The 24,326-nt window shown below is 42.1% G+C and overlaps 1 protein-coding gene across 10 annotated transcripts in view; it reads left to right on the plus strand.

Moving 5' to 3' along the window:
• Positions 1-24,326, plus strand: part of ULK4 (unc-51 like kinase 4) — a 522,462-nt gene that overhangs the window by 74,476 nt on the left and 423,660 nt on the right. For all 10 annotated transcript variants that reach the window (XM_033864682.2, XM_033864673.2, XM_033864674.2 and 7 more), the window contains 2 exons: positions 13,958-14,065; positions 20,008-20,091. In XM_033864682.2, coding sequence (XP_033720573.1) covers positions 13,958-14,065; positions 20,008-20,091 — 192 coding nt within the window. The remainder of the gene's footprint in view (positions 1-13,957; positions 14,066-20,007; positions 20,092-24,326) is intronic.

Raw genomic sequence — 24,326 nt, forward strand, 5'->3', positions numbered from 1 at the left:
TACAAGGGATGGTGCCGTTTTCCAGGGTTGGTAATAGTAGAATTGTTCTCACCTTTCGGTCCTGAAGGAATAAGTGGGTTGGGGAACTCCCTGGCGGACCAGTGGTTAGGACTTGGCACTTTCACTGCTGTGGCCTGGGTTCAGCCCCTGGCCAGGGAACTAGGATCCCGAATGCTGTGTGGTGTGACCAAACAAAAAAAAAAAGAAAAAGAAAAAAAGTGGGTTGGGATGAATGTGGTTCCTGGAGCCCAGAAGGAGATGCGTTTGGGAGGCTGATTGAAAGGGGCAGGACCGTGGATGGTGGAGTTGGCACAAGTGCAGGGGCAAGGATGGCTGATCCGTACCTGGAATGGGCATCTCTTCCTGTGAGGGCACAGTGCTGTCCCCTCCATGATCAGAGGGTTCTAGTGTAGTCAACCTGCTGCTGGCCGGCCGGCCAGGCCCTCCAGCTAATGGAACTGTATCATGGCTCAGTATTGGCCTCTGTTCATGGCAGGTTGGGCACCCAGCAGTGGCAGTAGCCAGGTCAGCCTTGGGGAGCAGAAGCGCATGTTGTTGAGCCTATGCATTGCCTCCATCCTTCCCCCCACGTTCTTTGTACATGGCCTCGTTGAGCGAGCACCAGTGTAGCTGGTGAAAGATGCTGCCTGGCATCCGCGGGATCGTTCTGCTCTTCCAGCTGACTGGTGATGCCCTCTCGTGGGCATTTATATGGTGGGCTGTGAATGTCTTTACACTCTGTTCCCATTCCAAGAGCCCATCTATACCTCTCTCCCCCAGACTTTTTTTTTTTTTTTTTAGTACAGTTGTTTTCTTTCTAAGTATTTGACCCCCTGGCAGGCCTATTAGCTACTGCTTTCTGAGTTGGTACAGATGCATCCCTAAGTCCATCTCTCTCTGGGCAGTGCATGTACATTTACCATAAACAAAGTCCTGCCCACTCAGAGGATTTCCTTTCACCACTGTCCTTCCGGGCCACCTTTGGGTGGGATTGCACTGAAGTGGCCATCCACTTGGTACTGGTGCCGAAGTACCATGCAGAGCCATGTGTGCACCAGGTCTATTTATGCTTTTTCGTCCTGGCAGGGAGGAAATGTAGAACTCCCTAGAAAGTCACGGGGATGGGCTGAGGAAGGGCGAGACAGCTGAGCAGTGACAGCAGATACCATGGGAGTCCGAGCTGCCTGCATATGGAATGTGAATGAGTGAATCTGCTTGGCTTGAGCTCCTATGTACCATTTCAATTTTAAAATAAGATGCTACTGTGCATAACCAATTTTATGGTAACATCCGGTTCATGATGGGCAGATCAGGTCCCGAAGTATCTGGAGGCAGGCATTCAGTCTCAGCCCGGGCCCAGCAACAAGCCAGGAATGGCTTTTCAAATGGAGAGTGACGGTCGGCAGAGGGGAGGGCAAGACTTATTGCAAAATCTGGGGCATCTGTGCTATGAGTCTGCTACAGGGGCTTGCCACGGGCTTTCTGTAGCATCCCTTTCTGCCACAGTCAGTTCTGACAGTGATACGACCCGTCTGCTGGGTCTGGCAGACAAGCCTGGACCTGCTGCAGAACTCCTCCTTGGGCCTCTCTCAAAACTGGCAGCCTTATCAATGATCACTGAATGGTTGGAGCCTCTGAAGTCCAGATGGGCTCGCTAATCATTGGACCTCCTAATCGTGGTGGGTAGTGCCAGGTGTAGCAAATTCTGTCTCGCTTTAGAAGGAATGTAATCACATGCTCCAGGACCACTGGATTCCTGGGAACTTCACCAATGGTAATAGACCGTGAACTTGTGGCAGGATTTATCTCCTCCCCTCTGGCATGTCAGTTAGGGTGCTGCTCACTAGGTCCAGTCAGCATAATATCATCGGTGCAATGGAATAGCATGTTGTCCCGCAGAGTATCAAGATGATCAGGGTCCCTCTGGACCGTATTATGACAGAGTGGGAGACTTGATATAGGGGCAATTCAGCAAGTAGAAACAACTTTTTTTTTTTTTTAACACTGATTGGCATAGAAAAGAAAGTACCAGGGGCTGTATTGATTTGCTTCTGTAAAGATGCCACATCTAAAATTGCAGCTGCAATCAGCATTGCCATCTGATTAGATTTGCAAAAGCTGCAGTCATTCTGCATGACCCAAGTGGATTCTGCCCTGGCCTAACAGGAAGTTAAATGGGCATGTGGTGGAAATCACTGCCCCGACACCTCTCAAGTCTTTAATGGCACTGATCCCTACTCGTTGATCTCCATGGATATGATTTGCTTTTGGTTTACTGTCATCAGGTGGACAGGCAGGGGAGGTTTTCTAGTTCTAGTTGCTGCCACTTGGGTCCTTCCTACTCTAAATAGGGATCTGTTGTGGGAATCCTGCTAATTAGTATCTTTTTTCACTGTGTGTTCTAGGGCTAGGAAAATAACCAGGGCTAGGTGTGTGGACCCACTGGACAGATGTGAGATGGATTTGGTTAAGACTCCACGCAGCCCCAGGCCTTAATAAGCTCCTCCTCTGACTCCTGGAGTATAGTGGCACCTTAGGGCTTCAGAGGTCAACCCTCGTTCAGAGCCAGTATCTAATAAGTTCAGAGAGTCTGAGCACTTCCCTTTCCCCAGTGCTCAGTCACGGTAAATGGCTGAGGACCCTCTGGGGAAGCAGAGTGCTGGGACAGATTCACAGCATTTACCTGTGGCCAATTTGTAGGCGTCTCTTTCAAGGGGACTTCAGCTTAGTCCAGGAGCTCTGGGTCTGTGAACCAGCTTGGGCGTGGGATCTGGATAAGAGGCTGTCCTTGTTACGGGGGTTTTTGTTAGGTCTCTGCCCAAATAGACCCAGACATTTTCTTACTATATGTCAAGTATCACCTTTGTAGGCTGATTTGATGGTCACTTTACCACTGTCTGAGATTCTAATGGGTCAGAATACTCTGATCACCAAATTGCCCTGTGACTCACTGTGGCACTTGTGCAGTTAAGTGCTGCCATTGGTCTTTGCTATCCCTAAATTCCTTTGCTCCCTCTGTGATCAGACCCAATTCCATCGTCAGTGTGTCTTCCCACTGTCATTTCTGACCTATAAAGGATCCCGCTGCAGAGCTGCTCAGAGGCGCTGGTGCCCACCCCCCCAGGCATGTTTCTTAGGCCCTCCCAGGAGGTGGTTTAGGGGGATGGCTGGGCAGATTGCACTTTGCAGAACCATTCCAATGTTTCCAGTTCCCTGAGCTTTCAGACTCTGTCCTCTGTAGCAGTGGTTCTCAACTTTAGTGGCTCATAAGAATTCCCGGGGGGCTTTAAAAATTCTCATGTCCAGGCTATCCCCCAGACCAGTTAAACCAGAATCTCTGGGGGTGGATGCAGATGGCTGTAGTTTTTAAAGCTTCACAGGTGCGTCGAATGTGCAGACACTGGAGTCCGGCAGTAGTGATTCTCAGTGTGGTTGAGGCCATCAGCATTAGCATCTCTTGGCCCCTCGTTAGAGTTGCACATTCTTAGTGCCCACCCCAGGCCCACTGCATGAGAAGCTCTGAGGGCAGGGCCCAGCTTTCTGTGTTTTTACAGATTCTTCAGTGATTCCGTTGCATACTAAAAGTTGAGAACCAGTGCTCTGCAGTATGCTGGTGAAATCCTAGCGTTTTGACCTCATTAATTAAAGGCCATCATTAAGGCCACATTTCAGTTGGTCAAGCTAGGAAACTCCCAGGTGTTTGAACCTCTGGCCTCCAAGGTGAGAGGCATTGTGACTGTGAGCTGCAGACCTGCTTTTTTTAAAAAATTAATTTATTTTGTTTATTTTTGGCTGCATTGGGTCTTTGTTGCTGAGCGCAAGCTTTCTCTAGTTGAGGCGAGAGGGGGGGCTACTCTTCGTTGCGGTGCGCGGGCTTCTCATTGTGGTGGCTTCTCTTGTTGTGGAGCACGGGCTCTAGGTGTGTGGGCTTCAGTAGTTGTGGCACATGGGCTCAGTAGTTGTGGCTCGCGGGCTCTAGAGTGCAGGCTCGGTAGTTGCGGCGCACGGGCTTAGTTGCCCCTCGGCACGTGGGATCTTCCCGTTCCAGGGCTCGAACCCCTGTCCCCTGCATTAGCAAGTGGATCCTTAACCACTGTGCCACCAGGGAAGCCCTGCAGACCTGCTTTGTTTTGATTCTCAGGGAAGATTTTTTTTTTTTTTTCCCACTGCTTCATTCAGTACCAAGGTCTTGAGGTTCCTTACTGCCCTCTCTTGCAGGCTGGTTCACTTCTTATTCGTACATCCTTGGGGTACCAACTTAAGGTGAATGATTTCCTGTGTGATAGCACACCATGCGTAAGCCCTAGAGTTTGTGTCTTGTTCCATTTCAAAAGGTCATTTCAAGGTCACAAAGATTCACCTACACGCCTGCAGGGTTAAAGTGTCTTGAATATTTACCCATTTCTTTATTTTCTTGTTTTCTCTCTGTTTGAATATTTTTTAAGTTTCTGTCTTTGAGATTTCCTTAATTTTTTGCCAGTTCAGCTATGCATTTTGTAAGGATATTTGAAACTATTTTATCTGGCATTTTACAATTACTTTCCATGGGAGGAATCTTTAGGATATTTTGTCTGCCATCTGCCAGAAATGGACAAAAGAATTTTAATGATTAATCAGGTTTTGAACTACAGATATATTACAGATTTATTGCAGTTTGACATTGAATTTCTTAACCTGTATAGCAAGATTTCTCAGTATACTTCTCATTCGCAGCTTTTCTGGTGATTGGTGCTTTGCGACACTGGTGTCAGTTCCATGATATAAATGTTGACGGCAGATCTTAGCTGCCGCACAAATGGTCTTTTACCCTAAGATACGGGTGCAGTAGTTTACTGACTTGTTTTGTCAGTGATTCTTTTAAAATGGGAAAACGTCATCATTCCTGTGTATCCTTAGAGTGGTCTCTGTGAATTGGATGATTAGCGCTGTGTCTCAGTCAGGATATGACTAGCTAAAGATATGGTAATGGAGACCATCAAAATCTCAGAGGCTTATAATTCTCTTGCTGCAGGCCTAGGTGGCTCTGAGGGCAGCATTCCAGGCTGCTTCCAGCTCACGTGGCATCTCCATTCAGCAGGACGCTTTCGTGTTTCCTGGGGCAGGGGAATAGAGTAGGGAAAATTGCACGTAGGTGTACATACATCATTTCTACCCAGCCAGTTGGTCAGAACTACTCACATGGCCCCACCCAACCCCAGGGGAGCTGGGAAGTATTTTTGTGTGTCCAGGAAGGGAGGGGAACTGGACGGCGCAAGTACTGTTTACCGCTTTTGCAGGTTGACTCTGCCTAACTTAAGCATAAAGGGTATTTATTAGGGGAAATGAGCAAGGTCAGAGACTCCAAGAGGAGGTCTGGAACAGTCAGGACCTGGGAGCTCCAGAGGGCCTTTGGAGCAGGACCCTCTTGGAGGCTTGCTTGGGACCATTGCTAGAAGGAATGAGTGAACTTCAGCTGTTCCTTTATTCTCTGTCACCCGACTCAAGGTTCAGATTTCTGAGCAAGAGCCTTGGCTGTGGGAGGAAAGATGTTTCTGAAGGGAGCCAGGGGCCCTTGCAGGTTCCATGTTTGGAGGGCTTCCCACACAGTGCCTGCTTTGTTGTCCCACAGACCAAGCACAGTACAGGAGAGGTATTTCTTCAAAAGGAAGTTGGGTGATGTTAGGAAGAGGGATTGGGTGACTGTTGACCAAAAAAATGACACATTCTTTTGCAGTTGGAATTTGTTGACATCTAATTAAAAAAAAAAATCCAGGAACTTGATAAAGTTTGTGTACCTACTACTTCCAAACTTTTTCTACGGCTGTAAAAGACTGAGAAATTTACTATGCATTTTATTTGCTTTTCCTGACAGTTCATAATCTTTAAGAGAAAAAAATCCACCAGTTACAGGTTGTTTGTTTACATTTAGGCCTTGACAGGGAAGTGACAAGATAGTAGTCGTTACTTCTCCCTGATTATTTACTTTTAGGAGTTCAATGCCACGTAGTTACCCAATTAACATGCAGAGAATTAGGGATTAAAGTTTACATCCATAGATGCTATTTTTTTTAAACATCTTTATTGGAGTATAATTGCTTTACAATGTTGTTAGTTTCTGCTGTAAAACAAAGAGAATCAGCTATATGTATACATATATCCCCATATCCCCTCCCTCTTGCGTCTCCCTCCCACCCTCCCTATCCCACCCCTCGAGGTGGTCACAAAGCACTGAGCTGATCTCCCTGTGCTATGCAGCTGCTTCCCACTAGCTATCTATTTTACATTTGGTAGTGTAGATATGCCAACGCTACTCTCTCACTTTGTCACAGCTTACCCTTCCCTCTCCCCGTGTCCTCAAGTCCATTCTCTACGTCTGTGTCTTTATTCCTGTCCTGCCCCTGGGTTCGTAAGAACCATCTTTTTTTTTAGATTCCGTATATATGCATTAGCATACGGTATTTGTTTTTCTCTTTCTGTCTTACTTCACTCTGTATGACAGACCCTAGGTCCATCCACCTCACTACAAATAACTCAGTTTCGTTTATTTTTATGGCTGAGTAATATTCCATTGTATATATGTGCCACATCTTCTTTATCCGTTCATCTGTCGATGGACACTTAGGTTGCTTCCATGTCCTGGCTATTGTAAATAGTGCTGCAGTGAACATCGTGGTACATGACTCTCTTTGAATTATGGTTTTCTCAGGGTATATGCCCAGTAGTGGAATTGCGGGGTCGTATGATAGTTCTATTTTTAGTTTTTTAAGGAACCTCCATACTGTTCTCCATAGTGGCTGCATCAATTTACATTCCCACCAACAGTGCAAGAGTGTTCCCTTTTCTCCACACCCTCTCCAGCATTTATTGTTCGAAGATTTTTTGATGATGGCCATTCTGACTGGTGTGAGGTGATAACCTCATTGTAGTTTTGATTTGCATTTCTCTAATGATTAGTGATGTTGAGCATCCTTTCATGTGTTTGTTGGCAATCTGTATGTCTTCTTTGGAGAAATGTCTATTTAGGTCTTCTGCCCATTTTTGGATTGGGTTTTTTTTTTTTTGATATTGAGCTGCATGAGCTGCTTGTATATTTTGGAGATTAATCCTTTGTCAGCTGCTTCATTTGCAAATATTTTCTCCCATTCTCAGGGTTGTCTTTTCGTATAGACGCTAATGTTAAAACTTTGATATCCAGACATCACCAAGGAGAACTTCTTACAGTGTTGCCACATTGCAACAACATTTTTAGTTATTAGATACAGAATTTTTTTTTCTTCAAACAGGTTTACCATCTTTCTGTTCCTGCCTCTTCAGCCTTCTCCTTCTGTCTAGTGTGTTTTCTCTCTCTCAAAATTTTTAAACCAACACTTGTGAAAATGAGAACTTGAAGTTTCAAGTCTACAGATCTGAAATGCAATACCCAAAGAAATCTAAGATTTAATAAAATTGAAGAAAGAATTATGGGGCTCTTCTTTTATGTGCCCAAGCTCTGTTTGGGACATTGAAAATGGTGTTCTAAGAAAGAAAAGGGCTGGGCAAAGTGGTATCAATTGGAATTCTCTGTTCATTTGAGATTGTGGAATGCCTCTTACTTCAGGGATTGGGGAGGAGTACTGAACAGTATCTAATTTAGAAGACTATGTTGTTGTGATGGCTTTTGCTGTATCTCCCTTTGGGAATAGTTGCATAGGGTTTCAAAAATGTCCCTTTGGCCTAATAAAACACTGGGTCTGGAGTTTAATTCAGTTTCTATTTGTAGCTGTTAATTGTATACCCGTTAACATGGACATTTAAAAACTATAATTTGAGAGTTAAGAGCAAGCAAACTCTTTCTGCAAGTTCAGAATACTAGTTTTATAACTGCAGAACTTCTTACTTCATCATCTTCCTGTCTTTCTGCCTAAGAGGCTCAGTCCAGGGTATGTGAGATTGAAGCACATTTGACCTTTTAATGTCGATCTGATGATTTCAGATAAAGCCAAAAGAGACCTGGCTTCACTTTGTCAGAGTTGTTGTAAAATGGGTTTTGATTTCAAAATAGTTTAGGAAATAGCATTACAATCTTAAATTATTACTAGAAATAAGCAACCCATCATGCCCGTGGTTGCAGAAGGATAGTTTCTATTAGGGTAATAGAACCAGTGATGGTGTAGATATGCCTCAAAGCATAATGATACTAGAAATAAGAGTCCCCCCAGCAACCCCCTAATTTTCCTTAGGTTTTCCAAAAATGCACACAATAGTAGCATAATACTTGAATATCCCATTTTTTTTAATCTCTTTTAGTTTCAATGTTAGAAGGCCAGGCAAATTTTTTTTTTATAAATTTATTTTTGGTTGCACTGGGTCTTAGTTGCTATGCAAGGGCTTTCTCTAGTTGCAGAGAGCGGGGGCTACTCTTCGTTGCAGTGTGTGGGCTTCTCATTGTGGTGGCTTCTCCTGTTGTGGAGCACAGGCTTCAGTAGTTGTGGCACGCGGGCTCAGTAGTTGTGGCGCACAGGCTTAGTTGCTCCTCAGCATGTGGGATCTTCCTGGACCAGGGCTCAAACCCATGTCCCCTGCATTGGCAGGTGGATTTTTTTTTTTTTTTGCGGTACGCGGGCCTCTCACTGTTGTGGCCTCTCCCGTTGTGGAGCACAGGCTCCGGACGCACAGGCCCAGCGGCCATGGCTCACGGACCCAGCCTCTCCGCGGCATGTGGGATCTTCCCGGACCGGGGCACGAACCCGTGTCCTCTGCATCGGCAGGCGGACTCTCAACCACTGCGCCACCAGGGAAGCCCACGGTTTTCCTTTTTAATATTAATATTTCTTTAAATTTTTATAGAACAAGTGGAAAACCTATACAAATAATATTGCAGGGAAACATTATTTGTTGTGTATTGTTTACTGGTATCCAAAGTTAATTTTTGCAAGTGAGATGTCATGTTGCTGTGGCATTACTGGCATAGATTATACGAAGTTTGTCAATTTACAAGACACTGAGCTCCAAAGCAATTTCTTTTATGCTGGAGGCAGTTCAGTTTTATCTCTTTAAGGGTCTGCAGCATTAAAATGTTTTTAATTTCCTGTGATGCTTACTGATACAAAATGCCAGTGGATGATAAAATGGAGAAAGGCTATATGTCCCTGCTATGAATTTTGTGAAGCAGAAAGTTGGATCTGGATTTTAAATTTAGTATGAGGTTGACTTGAAAAGAAGTAAACCTTTTAGTCTGAGATAATTGTAGATTCACATGCAGTTGTAAGAAATAGTACAGAGAGACACTGGGTATACTTCATCCAGTTTTCCCCGATAGTGACATCTTGGAGAACTATTGTGCAATATCACAACCAGAATATTGACGCTGAGATAGTTAATGAAGAGAACAGTTTCATCCCCACAAGGATCACCCTTATTGCCCTTTATAACAACACCCTCTTCCCTCTGTCTCATGCCCCTCCTTCCAACCCCTGGCGACCACTAATCTGATCTCCAATTCTGTACTTCTGTCATTTTGAGGATGTATGAATGGAACTGTATGGTCAGTAACCTTTCAGAGTTGGCTTCTTTTCACTTAACATAATTCTCTGGCTCTTTATCCTGGTTGTTGCACGTGTTAACAGTTTGTTACTTTTTTTTTATGATTTTTTTTTTTTTGATGTGGACCATTTTTAAAGTCTTTACTGAACCTGTTACAACATTGCTTCTGTTTTATGTCATGGTCCTCTGGCTGCGAGGCATGTGGGACCCCAGCTCCCCGACCAGGGATTGAACCTGCACCCCCTGCATTGGTAGATGAAGTCCCAACCACTAGACTGCCAGGGAAGTCCCAACAGTGTGTTACTTTTTATTGCTTAATAGTATTCCTTAGTATGGCTGTACCACGGTTTATTTAACCATTTACCTGATGAAAGATACCTGGATCATTTCCAGTTTGGTTAGTTACAGATAAAGGTGTTGTAAAATTGATGTACAGATTTGTATGTGGATGAAAGTCTTCATTTCTCTGGGATAAATGCTGATGAGTTTCTGGGTTCTCTGGTAGCTGCATGTTCAGTGGTTCATTTGTGTTTTAGAGAAACTGCCAGCCTACCTGTACCATTTTACATCCCCACCAGCAATGGTATGAGTGATCCAGTTTCTCTCCATCCTCAGCAGCAGGTGGTGGTGTCACTCTGTTTTATTTTTGCGATTCTGATAGGTGTGTAGTGATGTCTCATTGTGGTTTTAATTTGCATTTCCTTAATAGCCAGTGATGTTGAACATCTTTTCATGTGCTTATCTGCCAGTTGTATAGCTTCTTTGGTACAATGTCTCTGTGCTTTTGGTATCAAATCTACTCTTTACCTAGATTCTGAAGACTTTATCTTATTTTTTTACTTCTAGTTTTCTGTTTTACATTTAAATCCATGATCCATTTTGAGCTGATATTTTGTATAAAGTGTCAGATGACTTAGGTTGATGTTTCCTTTTTGTTTTTCCTGTGGAGAGCCATTTGCTCCAGCAACATTTCTTGAAAAGATTGACTTCCCTCTGTTGTATTGCCTTTGCACCTTTGTCAAAAGTCAGTGGGCCATACTTGTATGGAGCTAGTTCTGGATTCTCTGTTCTGGTCCATTGATCCGAGTGCCTGTTTCTCTGACGATGCCACACAGTCTTGATTACTGTAGCTGTATAATAAGTCTTGAAATCAGGTGGAACAGTTTCAACCATCTTATTCTCCTTTTTCAAAATTGTTTTGGCTCTTCTGACACTTCTGCTTTCCACATGAATTGTAGGATAATCTTATTGATATCTACCAAAAAAATCTTGCTAGGATTTTGATAGGAATTTCAGTAAACCAAGCTGTCAGTTTGGGGGAAATTGACATCTTTACCGTGAGTCTTACTATATATGAACATAGTATATCTCCTTTTTGTATTCATTTATGAGATGGTCAGTCAGAAGTGGCCACAAGAGTAGAGAGAGGAGAGGCTCAGGAAAATAAAGTTTATTATGTTTACAGGTCCTAGAGACAGGCATGGCATACAGGGCCATATGGAAAAACGCCAAGGTGGTCAGGAGGCAGAAAAGGGGAGTGCTTAAACCATAGTCTTTATTGGGGTTTGCACGGGAAAGGCGAGGCAGGATAAACACCTTAGAATTGGCTAGTCTGAATAATTTCAGCAGGCTTTGGGCTATAGGAAGAGTCTCTCGTTGCATGGTACCTGGTCCTGGGATGATGAAGACGAAGAATATTGCCTCCTGAGGTATAAGGGCCAGATAGAGGAGGTATGGCTCTGGATTGGCGAGTTTGCATATTAAAGACATGCTCTCCTGGGCCTTTGCTACCTCTAAGAATTGGCTGGCCCTGGGAGGGTAGGGTCATTCTCTCCCCAGCCAGAAAGGTTTTTTTAAGATGTCAAAGCATCATATTGTACAGAAAATAAAATACACAGACACACACACACACACACACACACAAATACATCTTTTTATTTATTTAGCTTGTCTTTGATTTTTTAAAAAACAACATTGTTTATATTTATATTATACATAACTTTATCAGTCTAGTGGTGTCATCATTTTACCCATTCAAGTGAAGTATAGAAAACTTACTTCCCTTTTCAACATTTAACCTCCCTCATTTTTATATAGTTGTCTTAAATATATCCTCTAAATACATTTAGAACCAAACCAAGCATTTTCCTAACATTTACTTCAACCATCCAACATAATTTAGAAAACTTAATAGGAGGCGGAAAGCCTATCGTATTTACCTGTATTTTTGCCTACCGTGTTTTTGCTTCCTTCATGATTTTCCAAGGTTCTTTTTTTTTTTTTAATAATTTCCTTTCTCTTTAGAATACTTCCTTTATCCGTTCTTTTATGACAGGTATGCTGGTGACAAATTGCTATTTTTGTAGGTAAAAAGAAAAGGCTGAACATTGTTAATTTCAGATGGGTTCAAGGTAATACTAGTGGATGATCAGTACAGGTTGAAAGAAAAGGAAGACTGTGTGTAGAAGTGACCTGCAAGGGCTAATGTGATGTATATGATTCCTTTTTCCTCCTCAACCACTTTCTATGGGGGATTCACTGTGTGTGAGGCAGTGGGTAGTGGGAGTTACACAAGGTGGTATCCGTGCACAGGGGAATACTACTCAGCACTGAAAAAGAATGAACTATGTATAAACATAACAACATGGAAGAATCTCAAATGCATTATGCTAAGTGAAAGAAGCCAGACAAATAAGAATACATAGTATATGATTCCATTAACGTAAACCCTAGAAAATGCCAACTAATGACAGAAAGGAAGTCAGTGGGAGGAGAGAAAGTTAGTGAAATGGAGGGATTACCAAGGGAACTTGAGGAAACACTTGGGGGTGTTGCTATCTTGATTGTGGTGGTGGTTTCACTGGGACGTGCATATGTCAAACATATCTAATTGTACACTTTAAATATATGCAGTTCTGGAAATTCCCTGGCAGTCCAGTGGTTAGGAGTCGGCACTTTCACTGCCGTGGCCCTGGGTTCAATTCCCGGTCAGGGAACTAAGATCCTGCAAGACTCACGGATGGCCAAAAAAAAAAAAAAAAAAAAAAAAAAAATGCAGCACATTGTAGGTCAGTTGTAACTCAATGAAGCTGTTCATAAAAACCCACATCAACAAGTGTTCCTCCCATGCGTGACTATTGTGCAGCTCCCTGATGTGTAACTCCAAGTTGTCCACACTCTTGTTTTACAATACGGGACCAGTGATTACATGCTGGGATGTTGTAGCATCTGTCAAATTGCTCTGAAAGTTTTAAAGTGCTCAGTTTCAGTTTTTAAACTTTTTTTTAAAAATTTATTTTATTTTTTCTTTATTTATTTTTGGCTGTGTTGAGTCTTGATTGCTGTGCACGGGTTTTTTTCTCTAGTTGTGGCGAGCGGGGGCTACTGTTCGTTGCGGTGCACGGGCTTCTCATTGCCGTGGCTTCTCTTGTTGCGGAGCGTGGGCTCAGTAGTTGTGGCTCACAGGCTTAGTTGCTCCGTGGCATGTGGGATATTCCCAGACCAGTGCTTGAACCTGTGTCCCCTGCATTGGCAGGCGGATTCTTAACCACTGCTCCAACAGGGAAGCCTTAACTAATTTTTACAGTGAGATATAATTGACATATAACATTGTATTAGTTTTAGCTGTAAGAACTAATGTTTTGATATATGTTCAATTTAAAAACTTATATCTTGTCACAGTAAGAAATCATCTTGTTTGTGCACCATGTTTTCAGTTGCATGCACTGTTTTGGAGCAATGCTTCACACTATTTATATGCAATTTTCCCCCATCTCATTCTATATGTATCATTCTGAAACCATTATACCCTACTTCATGGTCACAGTATCATTTGATTAGCCTGTGTTCTGGGGTATACATTCTGGCATGGAGCACATGGGATTTTCTCAGCATGAGTCCTAGGAAATTAACTAGATCTGATAAAACATGCTGCCGGATTTCAAAGTGGATTATAGTGGAATGTTGGTATAATGTTGCCCCACTTGTATTTTTGAAGGAATCACTTAAAAGTTTCATGCAGTGTAAGAATTTTTCAAACTGGGGTGCGCTGGAGCATCCCAGGGATCTGGCATGGGAAAATCTGTGTTCAGATTCTGGTTTCCAAGTGGGCTGGATGGCATGGGGGCAAGCTGCTGCAACTCTCTCAGCCTAGGTTTTCTGGCTTTAAAGATAGAGCAACGGTTCCGTCACAGCAGATTGGCGATATAGTGAAAATGCTCGGTAACCTGATAAGTGCTGTAAGTCGGTAAGTTTATTTCACTGGGTGTATTTGTATCTTCGTCTGGGAGAGTTCCTGTTTTTTTCTTTCAGGAATAAGGCCCGTATATTGAAAATAATTTGGAAACCAGTTCTTAAAAATGCAAGGTGAATTTTGTAGAGTGTCTTGCCTGTTACATATAGGCTAAAGAACCAAGAGATACACATGAAATAATAGACTTTTTCCCTCTCTTTTCAGGCAGTTACTCTCTTAACCGAATTAATTAGGGAAAACTTCAGGAACAGCAAATTAAAACAGTGCCTTTTACCAACCCTGGGGGAGCTGATCTATCTTATAGCCATCCAGGTAAGATTGTCTGGTTAACTCTGTTGTTCTTTGATGTGTTCTGAGATATCATGGCGGATATCAAAATCAAAGTTTTTTGATTTTGCCCCTTTGAGCACACCTAAGGAATTTAGGAAAATTTTGACCTCTGGAGGAGAGAGGCTCTCAGTGTCTTTCTGACTCTTCTTCTATCTCTCCTTGTCTGTCTTCCCTCTCCCCCAGTGCCTCTTTTTCTTTAAAGTGTAGGAGATTCTCAGGCTGTATTTTAAAACCAGTGGACCAGAGTCCCCAAAGTACTTCCTAGGTTGCTGCCATCTTTGACTCCTTCATGCAAGAGGGTCCTGTTGGTTCTCCCAGTGTACAAGCGCCATTATTATTTAAAACACTATGTGTAAATATAGCTCTTAACATGGCACGAGAATGTGTGACTGCAGAATTTGACTTCTTATATTTGGGAATATATTGAATAGATACAGATAAATTATGAGTTATTCATTTCATGTGATGCTCTGAGTGTTTTAATGAGTACCAGTAAGTTACAAGTTAATCAAAAGTTCTCTCCTTGTACTTACGTTTTGCTTCTAGAACTTGCTTAAATGTTATATAACCTGAGTATCCTTAGTATCTAAATTGACTTTCTGGATGATCATCATTTTAAGGCAGTTAACTTAATTGCTATAAAACATCAGTATTTAAAATCGTTTAGTTCCATGCTTAGTATTGATAACCTGTACAGCAAATCTCACTTCCTTAGTCTTCGTTTTCATAAATGTCTTGGCTATTCCTGGCCCTTTATATGTCAGAATAAATTTTAGAATCAGATTGTCCAGTTCTGAAATCATCTTTTGAACCCTACATTGACTATACAGAAATACTGCTGTCTTTGTGATTTTGAGTCTTCTAATGCATGTTCGGGATTGTACTGCATCTATGAGGAAAGTATTAGCACATTTATGATATGTTGTCCTTTAATGCACACAAAAATGGTGTTTTCATACGTTTATATTAAAAGATTTTTCATTTAAGTCATTTAAATTATTGGGTTGGCCAAAAAGTTCGTCATCTTAACAGAAAAACCCAAATGAACTTTTTGGCCAACCCAATATATTTCACTCATAAAGCTTTTGTACATTTAGCTTGGTTGAGTTTATTCTCGGGTAATTTTATATTTTGAAGAGATAACACACTCATGAAACTAGAAAACTTGGAAGTATAGAAAGGTATACAGAGAAGGGTCTCTTTTCTACTTTTGTCCCCCATCTGTGTAGTTCCCCAATAAATAACCAGTACGATTACTTTCTTACTTATATTTACAGCATTAGTTTTGCACAAATGAGCGATTAGAAACGTAGATTCTTACTTTGTCTCATTTTATATAGCAAGTAGAGCAACTTTTTTCACTTAATAGTTACACAGTATTAAAAACAGTGTATGGCGATACATACACTGGAGCTATTTCTTAATAATTAATATGGATGTCTTTCTCAGTTAGTACTTAGAGCTCCCTCCCTCCTCCTCTTGCACTGGAACATTCTCTTGTGTGCTAAGTTTTGTGAAAGACAGTTTTCCTTGCAGTTCTTCGGGGGCGGGGCTGGAGAGTTTATATTGACTTTACTCTTACCTTGGGCCCTGGAGGCCTTGACATCAAAGCTCAAATTTACCAAGTTCTGCAGGCCCTCAGAATAAAAGCAAACTTCAGTGCTCTGTTTATCCCTTCACGCTTGCAGCTAATTTTTGGCTTGATTATTCTTTGATTTCTTGTCAGCTCTCTGAGGCATTTTAAGGATACAGAATAAAACTGCTTTCCTTAGAAGAAAGGTCAGGTATCTCAGACCACAGGAAGTGTGGTCTGCCATCTTATCATGGGTGGGAGTCTAGTCCAATTTCTGGGGGGGGCATGTGTCCCATTTTTTTTTTTTACCTTTCCCCCCAGCTTAATTGAGGTATAATTGGCATACCATAAACTGCACACGTTTAAAGATTAGAATTTGATCAGTGCTAATATATGTATACATCTGTGAAACCATCACCACAGTCAAGATAATGAAAATATCTATCGCCTCCAAAAGTTTTCTCAGCACCGTTTGTTACCCCTCCCTCCTGCCCCTCTCCCCACCCCCAGGCAACCGCTGATTGCCTTCTGTCATATAGACTAGTTTGCATTTTGTAGAGTCTTATATAAATGGAATAATGCAGAATCATATTTCTGTTTGTTTCTAAAAGTAGATCTAGAGAATCATTTCCCTTCGTTCTCACTTTAATTGGATGTAAGCTAGGCTGTTTTAATAAAGGGATGGTTCTGTGGCCATGGCGTTTGACCACATTTTATGATAGCAAACCAGAAAAGGAAGTTATGTCCCTGGACCCACACAAGTCACTAATATTTCATGAGATGAGGCTGTTTGTGGCGTTGTCACTTAGCATATAGGTAAACCTTAACATGTCAGGTCAGTGCTGACGTAGTGAGACTGACCTGAAGTGATGTATGTATACGCATACACACGTACGTACATACATGTGTATCGTATATAATGTAGACACCTAAGTCCTGTCCTTTTGATTCTCTGGTAACACCCTGAGGTTATAAGCATGAGAACAGAAGACCAGACTGTGATTCTGACGAGGATATTATGAGGCAACACACTTATAGTTTACATATTTTTTTTTCTGACTTTTGTCAAGGATACACATCACGTTGAGGCCAGGTATTCTTATATTTTGTCCTTTTTGTCCAGCCCATAATCATTTCCAGATGATCTCCTTGCTTCACGCTTGTGTCCATTGAAGTCTTCCCCAGACATCAGTCAGAGTGAGCCTGCTAAACCCATGAGACTCTGCCGTTGTCACTCCTCAGAGCCCTCCCATGCTTCCTGTCTTCCCGGTTGTCACAGCTAAATCTCCAGTTACCTTCTGGGCTCTTGTGAGCTGCCTCCCCAGTCCCCATATGACCTCTGCCCTCGCGACCCTCTTACTTGTTTCCTCCTCCCAGGCGCACTGCCCTCCCCACAGTTCCCTGAAACCCCTCGTACCCTGGTCCTGCCGCCACACCTTTGCACTTGCTGTTCCTCTTGCTTGCATTGTTTTCCCCCTAGATGTTTACCGTTTCTCTCTGCTCACGTGGATCCCTGCAGAGAGCCTTCTCCCGGCCCTGAGCACTGTGAGATGGAGCCCCTCTGACTACAGTCTTCCTCTAACCCCTTAGCCCGCTGTGCTTTTCTTCCTTTTTTTTTTAATTAAAAAAGTTTTTTTATTGAGGTATCGTTGATGTACAATGTTGTGTTTAATTTCTGCTGTACAACAGAGTGACTCAGTTTTTTATATATATATATTCTTTTTAATATTCTTTTCCATTATGGTTTATAACAGGATATTGAATACAGTTCCCTGTGCTATACAGTAGGACCATGTTTATCCATTGCTATGCTTTTCTTTATAGCGCTCATCACTATCTTGACTTGTTTATTTTGTTTAATGAAAAAAAAAAAACTTTGTCCCCCACTAAATACCATTAAGACAGAACATTTATCTTTCTTGCTCACAGCTGTGTGGCTATTGTTTAGAAGAGTTCCTGGCACATAGTAGGTGCTTTTTTCCACTCATGAACTGCAGCAAGGCCAATGGGACTGGAGGGGAATGAGCAGGAAGGAGGGCTGCAGAGACTGGCAGGGACGTGACTGTGGAGGGCTCCTTGGCCAAGTCGGATGCCTGGGTCTTGATCCTGAGAGCAAGGGGAAGCCGATAAAGTTTTAAGAAGGGTAAGGGTGTCATTTGATTTAAGTGCCACAAAGATGACTCTGCTTTAAATGTGGAGAATAGATTGGAGGATGGTAAGAGAGGCGTCTGGATCCTAACGGAGAGTAAGTGAAGCAGGAGCAAACTTAGGAGAGGAGTGGGCATTTCAGAAAAGAGAATGTCGATAGGGCTGAATGTCCAAGGAAGAGGACCACAGAGTCCCCTGTCTTGAGTGACACGAAAGTCACCGGTAACCCAACAAGAGCTGTTTCGTGTATTTATTTATTTAATGTGGAGTGAGTGAGGCCGAACAAGTCAGACGGCAGCGTGTTGAGGATTTAGGGGGAGGTGAGGACACTTGAGGAAGTGAACGTAAAGCTTAGGATGGTTGTGGGAAAGAGCGGAGGGGCGAGGGGCTGTTTTGAGAATGGGAGACAACAGGGGGCCAGATCAAGCTGGCGGAACAGAAGGACGTGGAGCTCACATTTTCCCACAAAGACATCAAAAATACACCTCCAGGGGACTTCGACTGCCGGGGGCATGGGTTTGATCCCCGGTTGGGGAACTAAGATCCCGCATGCCATGTGGCCCAGCCAAAAAAAAAAAAGGAAAAACATCTACATGTAGTTCTCACAGCACATCTGAAAATGGGAGATGACAGTGAGTCTGTTCTAGTGGAAATGGAAGGGATCCCGTGGAGACAGGGCATCGAGCACTTAGGAGCAGTAAGGGATGGTCCAGACCCTAGTGACCCTGAAGAAAGCAGGGTGGGAACGGGCTCGTGGGCCCACGTGGAAGGGGTGGAGGAGCCTGTCCTGCTGTAACCACTGGGTATGAGCAGCAGCTCGCTGCAGGTGGAGGTGAGGTAGTAGTTCCTCTCTCATCACTTCCATGGTCTACGCGGAGGAGGAAAAGTAGGTGAAGCGATGGCAGGGCCACGGGGTTGAAATACTGTGGTCCTTTAGGAGAGGGAATTGGTCAGAGAGAGAGACGGGCCTGGAGAGTGACGTGGAGGGTCCCTGGGCTTAACTGACCCTGGGTCCTTTGTGGACTCTGTGTCCTTGGTGCCACCCCTCCAAGAGCCCAGCTGTCTGAGCGCAGGCCTGGAGAAAACAAGCCACTGGCTCCCTCTAAGGTTGAGTTTCCCCAGGCCCAGGACAAGGGCACTCCAGAGGGTGAGGTGATTCAGGCCTTTGGCAAGAGTGATTAAATGATAGACCGGGAATCTAAATGGCTGTCAGGGAGGGTAGGGGATAGACTGGGGGAAAGAGAAGGGGTGGGGGAGGGGAGACGGGGAGCAGAGTCCAGTGATGTTAAGGAAAGGTTGTGGTGGGCCTCCTGAATAAATGATCTGGAAGGGAGGAAAGTTGTGTTTGGAAGTTGAATTGGGTGCTGAATTCATGATTTTTGGGCTGGAGCAGCTCTGGATGGTAATGTCTAGATTATGACCGTATGTGGAATTCCATGATTAAGGGTACAGTTTTAATGGGTCACAATTCTCATCATGGGTATTAAATACTTTTGGATCAGTAAGGTACCAGTTCTAACATTTGGACAATCTTAAAGAAACATTCTAAGCAGAGCTGAATTTCTTCTGCTATAAAGAGATTACTGTTTTGCACCTTTCTCTGTGGCCCCTGGTTTAGTTTGTGATTTTATTTCATAGGTTCCAGGAGTGTTCTTGCGGTTCTCTCTCTAATTTGGTTCTTCTGTGGAAGAATGTTTCCTGATGTTATTAAAATCAGTGTACCCGCTAATCATAATTGTTGACTTTTATTGAGCTTTGTCTTGCTAGGTAGCATCCTGAGTTTTACTAGTTCCTGTGGATTATCCGGAGATATTACTCAAAGCTGTGTGTTCTGTGCTTTCAAATCGTTACAGATAATGTCATACCTTTTAGGTAGGAGTAGCTGTATCATCACCTACAGTTATCAGTGGAATGGCTTCTCTATCGACCAGGTCATACTGTCATTTCTTAGTTCTTTCCATCTGGCTACTGCTGAGGGGATCTTATCAACATCATATACAACATAATGAGAAACAGAAGAAATACCTTGTATGTACAGTGCAGTAAAAGACCCCTCATCAGGTCATAATTGTCAGGCTGTACTTTCAATAGAATGTTAAGAAGTTTTAGGAAGTTTGTATATATGAAACCGAGCCTTTTTCTTGAAAGGGTTAATATCTTTTGTGCTATTAGCTTCACTGCCTTTCCTTCCACTTCATTTTAGGAAGAAAAAAAAAAGAAGCCCCGAGAATGCTGGGCTGTTCCCTCGGCTGCATACACGGTGCTAATGAGGTGCCTTCGGGAAGGGGTAAGCCTCCTTTGTTGTCCTCTGTAGACGCTTGCAATTGTAATAACCCTTCAGGCACTGTGTGAGGATTGTAGCCTGCAGCAGTGCAGGAGCCTGTCAACCGAGCACTGTATTGCTCCTGAATTTAAGCAATGCCGACAAGCCACTGTGAGCCAGGGACCTACAGTGGATCAAGTGTAAAAACGAACCAACTCTCATTCACTCGTTTAAATGTCTTGCTTTTTAAGAGGTGATAGCAAATATAAACAACCTAACTAGTTCTCAATAACATATACTTAATCCTCCCCTCTCTTTTAAAGTTATCAATACAACAGTTTAACAGGCAAGGTGTATGCAGAGAATTTTCTGCGAACCTCAACATCCCTGTGATTATCTTGTCAGGTTGCCATTTTGTGGTTCAGAAACGGGGAAGCTGCCACTAGTATCTGTTGATTTTAATATTAAGTAGTAATTATTATGTGATGTGGGTTTTTTTTTTTCAATTTATTCACATCCCTTCTCATGCTATTGTTAATGGCTGAAAACCAGCCAGCTGGCCAAACAACCAACCTGAATACGTAGCTCCTGTGTGTAATTGTGTAGAGGATTTAGTAACTGACCTAGAAGGTTGGCATTTTTCTGTTTGCTTTAAACCTTGACATTGTTTCACCCAAGGCAGAGCCATAAGCTAAAAACATTCCTTAAGGAATGAAAAAAACACATGTCAGAATAAACATCTTTCTTTTGAGTTCATTACTTCATGCGTTATATGGTAATGGAATGATGTCCCAAGTGTAGAAAAATCTCTGCAAGGTTTTACCCTGGTGATCCAGAAAGGAGGTGTGAACACTTACCCGCCTGTAGGGTTAACTGTGTAGTCACTTGTCACTGTGGGATGTGAATGAAGCCAGTATTCTTTACTTTATCAACAATATGAGAATTAAGTTATTTTTATCTGTAGTCAAAAGACATGTTTGGATTTATCATTCAAGGCCTCAAGCTAGGCACACCTGGGGGCACATGGATGAAGAAGGTGGAATATCTATTCATGCACAGATCCTACCTGTTGTGGGAGCTAAGATAAAAATATAAAGTGGAATCTGTCAAGTACATTCATGCAAAAGAATAAAATACAGGAGCTCAAAGGAGAAAGGAGTCTTCTAAGAATTTTTTAAATGGTGTAAAGAAATTTTTAAAACTTTGTGTCTTTAATTTATAAAACTTAGATTAAGTCCTAGTAAAAGATGATCAATTCTAATCCATGAGGTGGTATCCTTTATTAAATATATCCTCCCCACCCCCTCCTGTGTTTTCATTGAGTACATACTGTAAAGAATAGCGTTTGAGGGCTTCCCTGGTGGCGCAGTGGTTGAGAGTCCGCCTGCCGATGCAGGGGACACAGGTTCGTGCCCCGATCTGGGAGGATCCCACGTGCTGCGGAGCGGCTGGGCCCGTGAGCCATGGCCGCTGAGCCTGCGCGCCCGGAGCCTGTGCTCCGCAACGGGAGAGGCCACAATGGTGAGAGGCCCGCGTACCGCAAAAAAAAAAAAAAAAAAAAAAAAAGAATAGTGTTTGATATACATGTGTATTGTTAACAAATAATAACTGTAAAATAGCGATGTAGCTAATGGTATAGTTAATGAATATACACACTTGCCTTTTGTCTTGGTATGTATGACAAGTCTTGTATACTTTTCTTTAAGAGGGAGAAAAGTCCAGAACTCTCTAATTTATGAAAATTTTATATGTTTGAAAAGCATTTAAGTGTATGCTTTGGCAGCATGTACACTAATATTGTCCCTATTAAATAAATTCAGAGGTGATCATCCCCCCCTAAAAAAGGATTTCTATCCTTACAAAAATAATTCAATTGTAGCAGTTCTTTAGCATATTTGTCTAATGTATTCAGGACATAGTTGAGGTAAAAAAATTTTAAGCCACTTCAATGATTAAAAAAAAATTTTTTTTAATGTAGAAAACTGTTTTCCCAGCCCCTACTGGTATTTCTGAATGTAGGTTCTTTAATAGTGAAATGTATCTCATATACAGAAGAGTATATGAAATGTAGGAGTATGGTTAAAAGCACACACTCTGACCCACTTACTCTATTTAAGAAAAAAGGGGGGAGGGACTTCCCTGGTGGTGCAGTGGTTAAGAATCCGCCCGCCAATGCAGGAGACATGGGTTCGAGCCCTGGTTCAGGAAGATACCACATGCCGCAGGGCAACTAAGCCCATGGGCCACAACTACTGAGCCTGCACTCTAGAGCCTGTGGGCCACAACTACTGAAGCCCTTGTGCCCTAGAGCCTGCGTGCTGCAACTACTGAAGCCTGCGTGTCGCAACTACTGAAGCCTAGGGCCCGTGCTCCACAACAAGAGAAGCCAGTGCAATAAGTCCGTGCACTGCAACGAAGCCCCCACTAGCTTCAACTAGAGAAAGCCCGCACGCAGCAACGAAGACCCAATGCAGTCAAAAAAAAAAAAAACAAAAAACGCCAAGGGAAAGTCACCGGTTGCTTAGAGAATTTTTCTGTCTCCCTCTAGGATTGCAATTTGTACTTTCTTTCAAAGAGTAAACACTATTCTGAGTTCGGTGATAAACTTTCCCAAGGTTTTCTAATTGTTTTCTCTTTTTACTTTCCCAAGTTTTTCTTTATAGTGTTTCCCTTTTTGATTGTATTGCTAAATATTACGTTGATTGAGTCTAAATGTTGAACTCTATAAATGGACTGGCACTGTGTTCTTTTGAGACTTAAGTTTTTTGCTTAAAGTTAGGTTGAGATTGGTACATGCTGATTGTGTAAAGTGTTTGTACCACTGAATAGTATGTTGTTGATGTGTGCCTCAGAGACACACGTGTGTATCAGTTTATACTCACACCAGCAGTGTATAGGAGTATCCATTAACTCACATCTTCTTGAACATTTGATATAGTCAGACTTTTAAGTTTTTGTCAGTCTCGTGGGCATTAAATTGTTTCTCAAAGTACTTTTAATATGCATTTTCCTGATTACTAATGATAATGACCATCTTTTTCTATTTATTTTGGTTTCTGTAGTTTTTCCTGTTTTGAAAATGATTGTTTTAATTTTTTCTGTTGCTTTGTAGGAATTCTGCACACCTTCATTCCCACCCTCCCACCCTCCCAGCCTATTGTTATAAAATGTTTCAAGTATTAGAAAAGGAAAGAAAACTATAATGATCACCTCTATTTTCATCACCTAGGTTCAACCGTTAACGTTTTGTCCTCTTTGCTTTGTTGTAATATGTGTGTGTGTATATCTTTCCATATGTGTGTATTTATTATTCATTCATTTATTTTCTGAACTGTTTGAAAAAAATTCAGATGTCATGGTACTCCACCCATAGGAATTTTTAAAAAATGTATTCTGGGTATTAACTTTTTGTTGTTTATGTGTATCCCAGATACTTTCTAATTTGTGTTTGGTCTTTTCATTTTCTTTACAGTGTCTGTTGATAAGCAGAAGTTCCTAATTTGAATAGAAATTTATCAATCCATCCCTTTATTATTTGTGTTTTTTATATCTCAAGAAAAGCTTCTCTCCTTCAACTTCATTAAGATGGTCTATTACATATTTCTTCTAAAAGTTTTATTTTTCCTTTTTCCCTTTAGAAGTTTAATCTATTTGTAATTGTTTTGTGTGTGTGGTGCTATGTGTGGATCCAGTTTTATTTTTTAAAATAAACATAATCTGTTATCCCAGCATCACTTAATTAAAAGTCCTTCTTCCCCCCATGGCTCTGCAGTGTACCTCTGTCATGTCAACGTGCATGTCTCTTGTCTTTATTTAGTTCTGTTGGCCTATTATCTGTGCCATGCTGTCTAAATTAATAGTATTTATTTTTAATAATTTAAAAATATAGAGGGGCGTTTTTTCTTACCATTTTAATCTTTTTCATGAGTTTCTTAGCTTTTTTGGTCCCTTTTTACTTAAAAAGTTACATGCAAGTTCACCTGTTGGGATGTTGATTGAGAGTATATATCTATGAATAAATTTGAGGAGAATTGGTTGATATTAGTGAAAATGGAAGGCATACTCAGTGAGAAAACTAAAAGGAGAATGACACATTTGGTTTAGAAAACACTGGAATAAGATGATTGAAGTTCCTTTGAATTCCTGATGACATTCAGCTGATGTATTTAATTCATTGCTTAAGGTAACTCTCTCATGTACAGCTCCCGTTCTTTACAGGTAGCATTTATGAAACATATTATGTACTGGCTGGACACAGG

Source organism: Tursiops truncatus, chromosome 10 (genome assembly GCF_011762595.2).
Source record: "Tursiops truncatus isolate mTurTru1 chromosome 10, mTurTru1.mat.Y, whole genome shotgun sequence".
NCBI classification, from domain to species: domain Eukaryota; kingdom Metazoa; phylum Chordata; class Mammalia; order Artiodactyla; family Delphinidae; genus Tursiops; species Tursiops truncatus.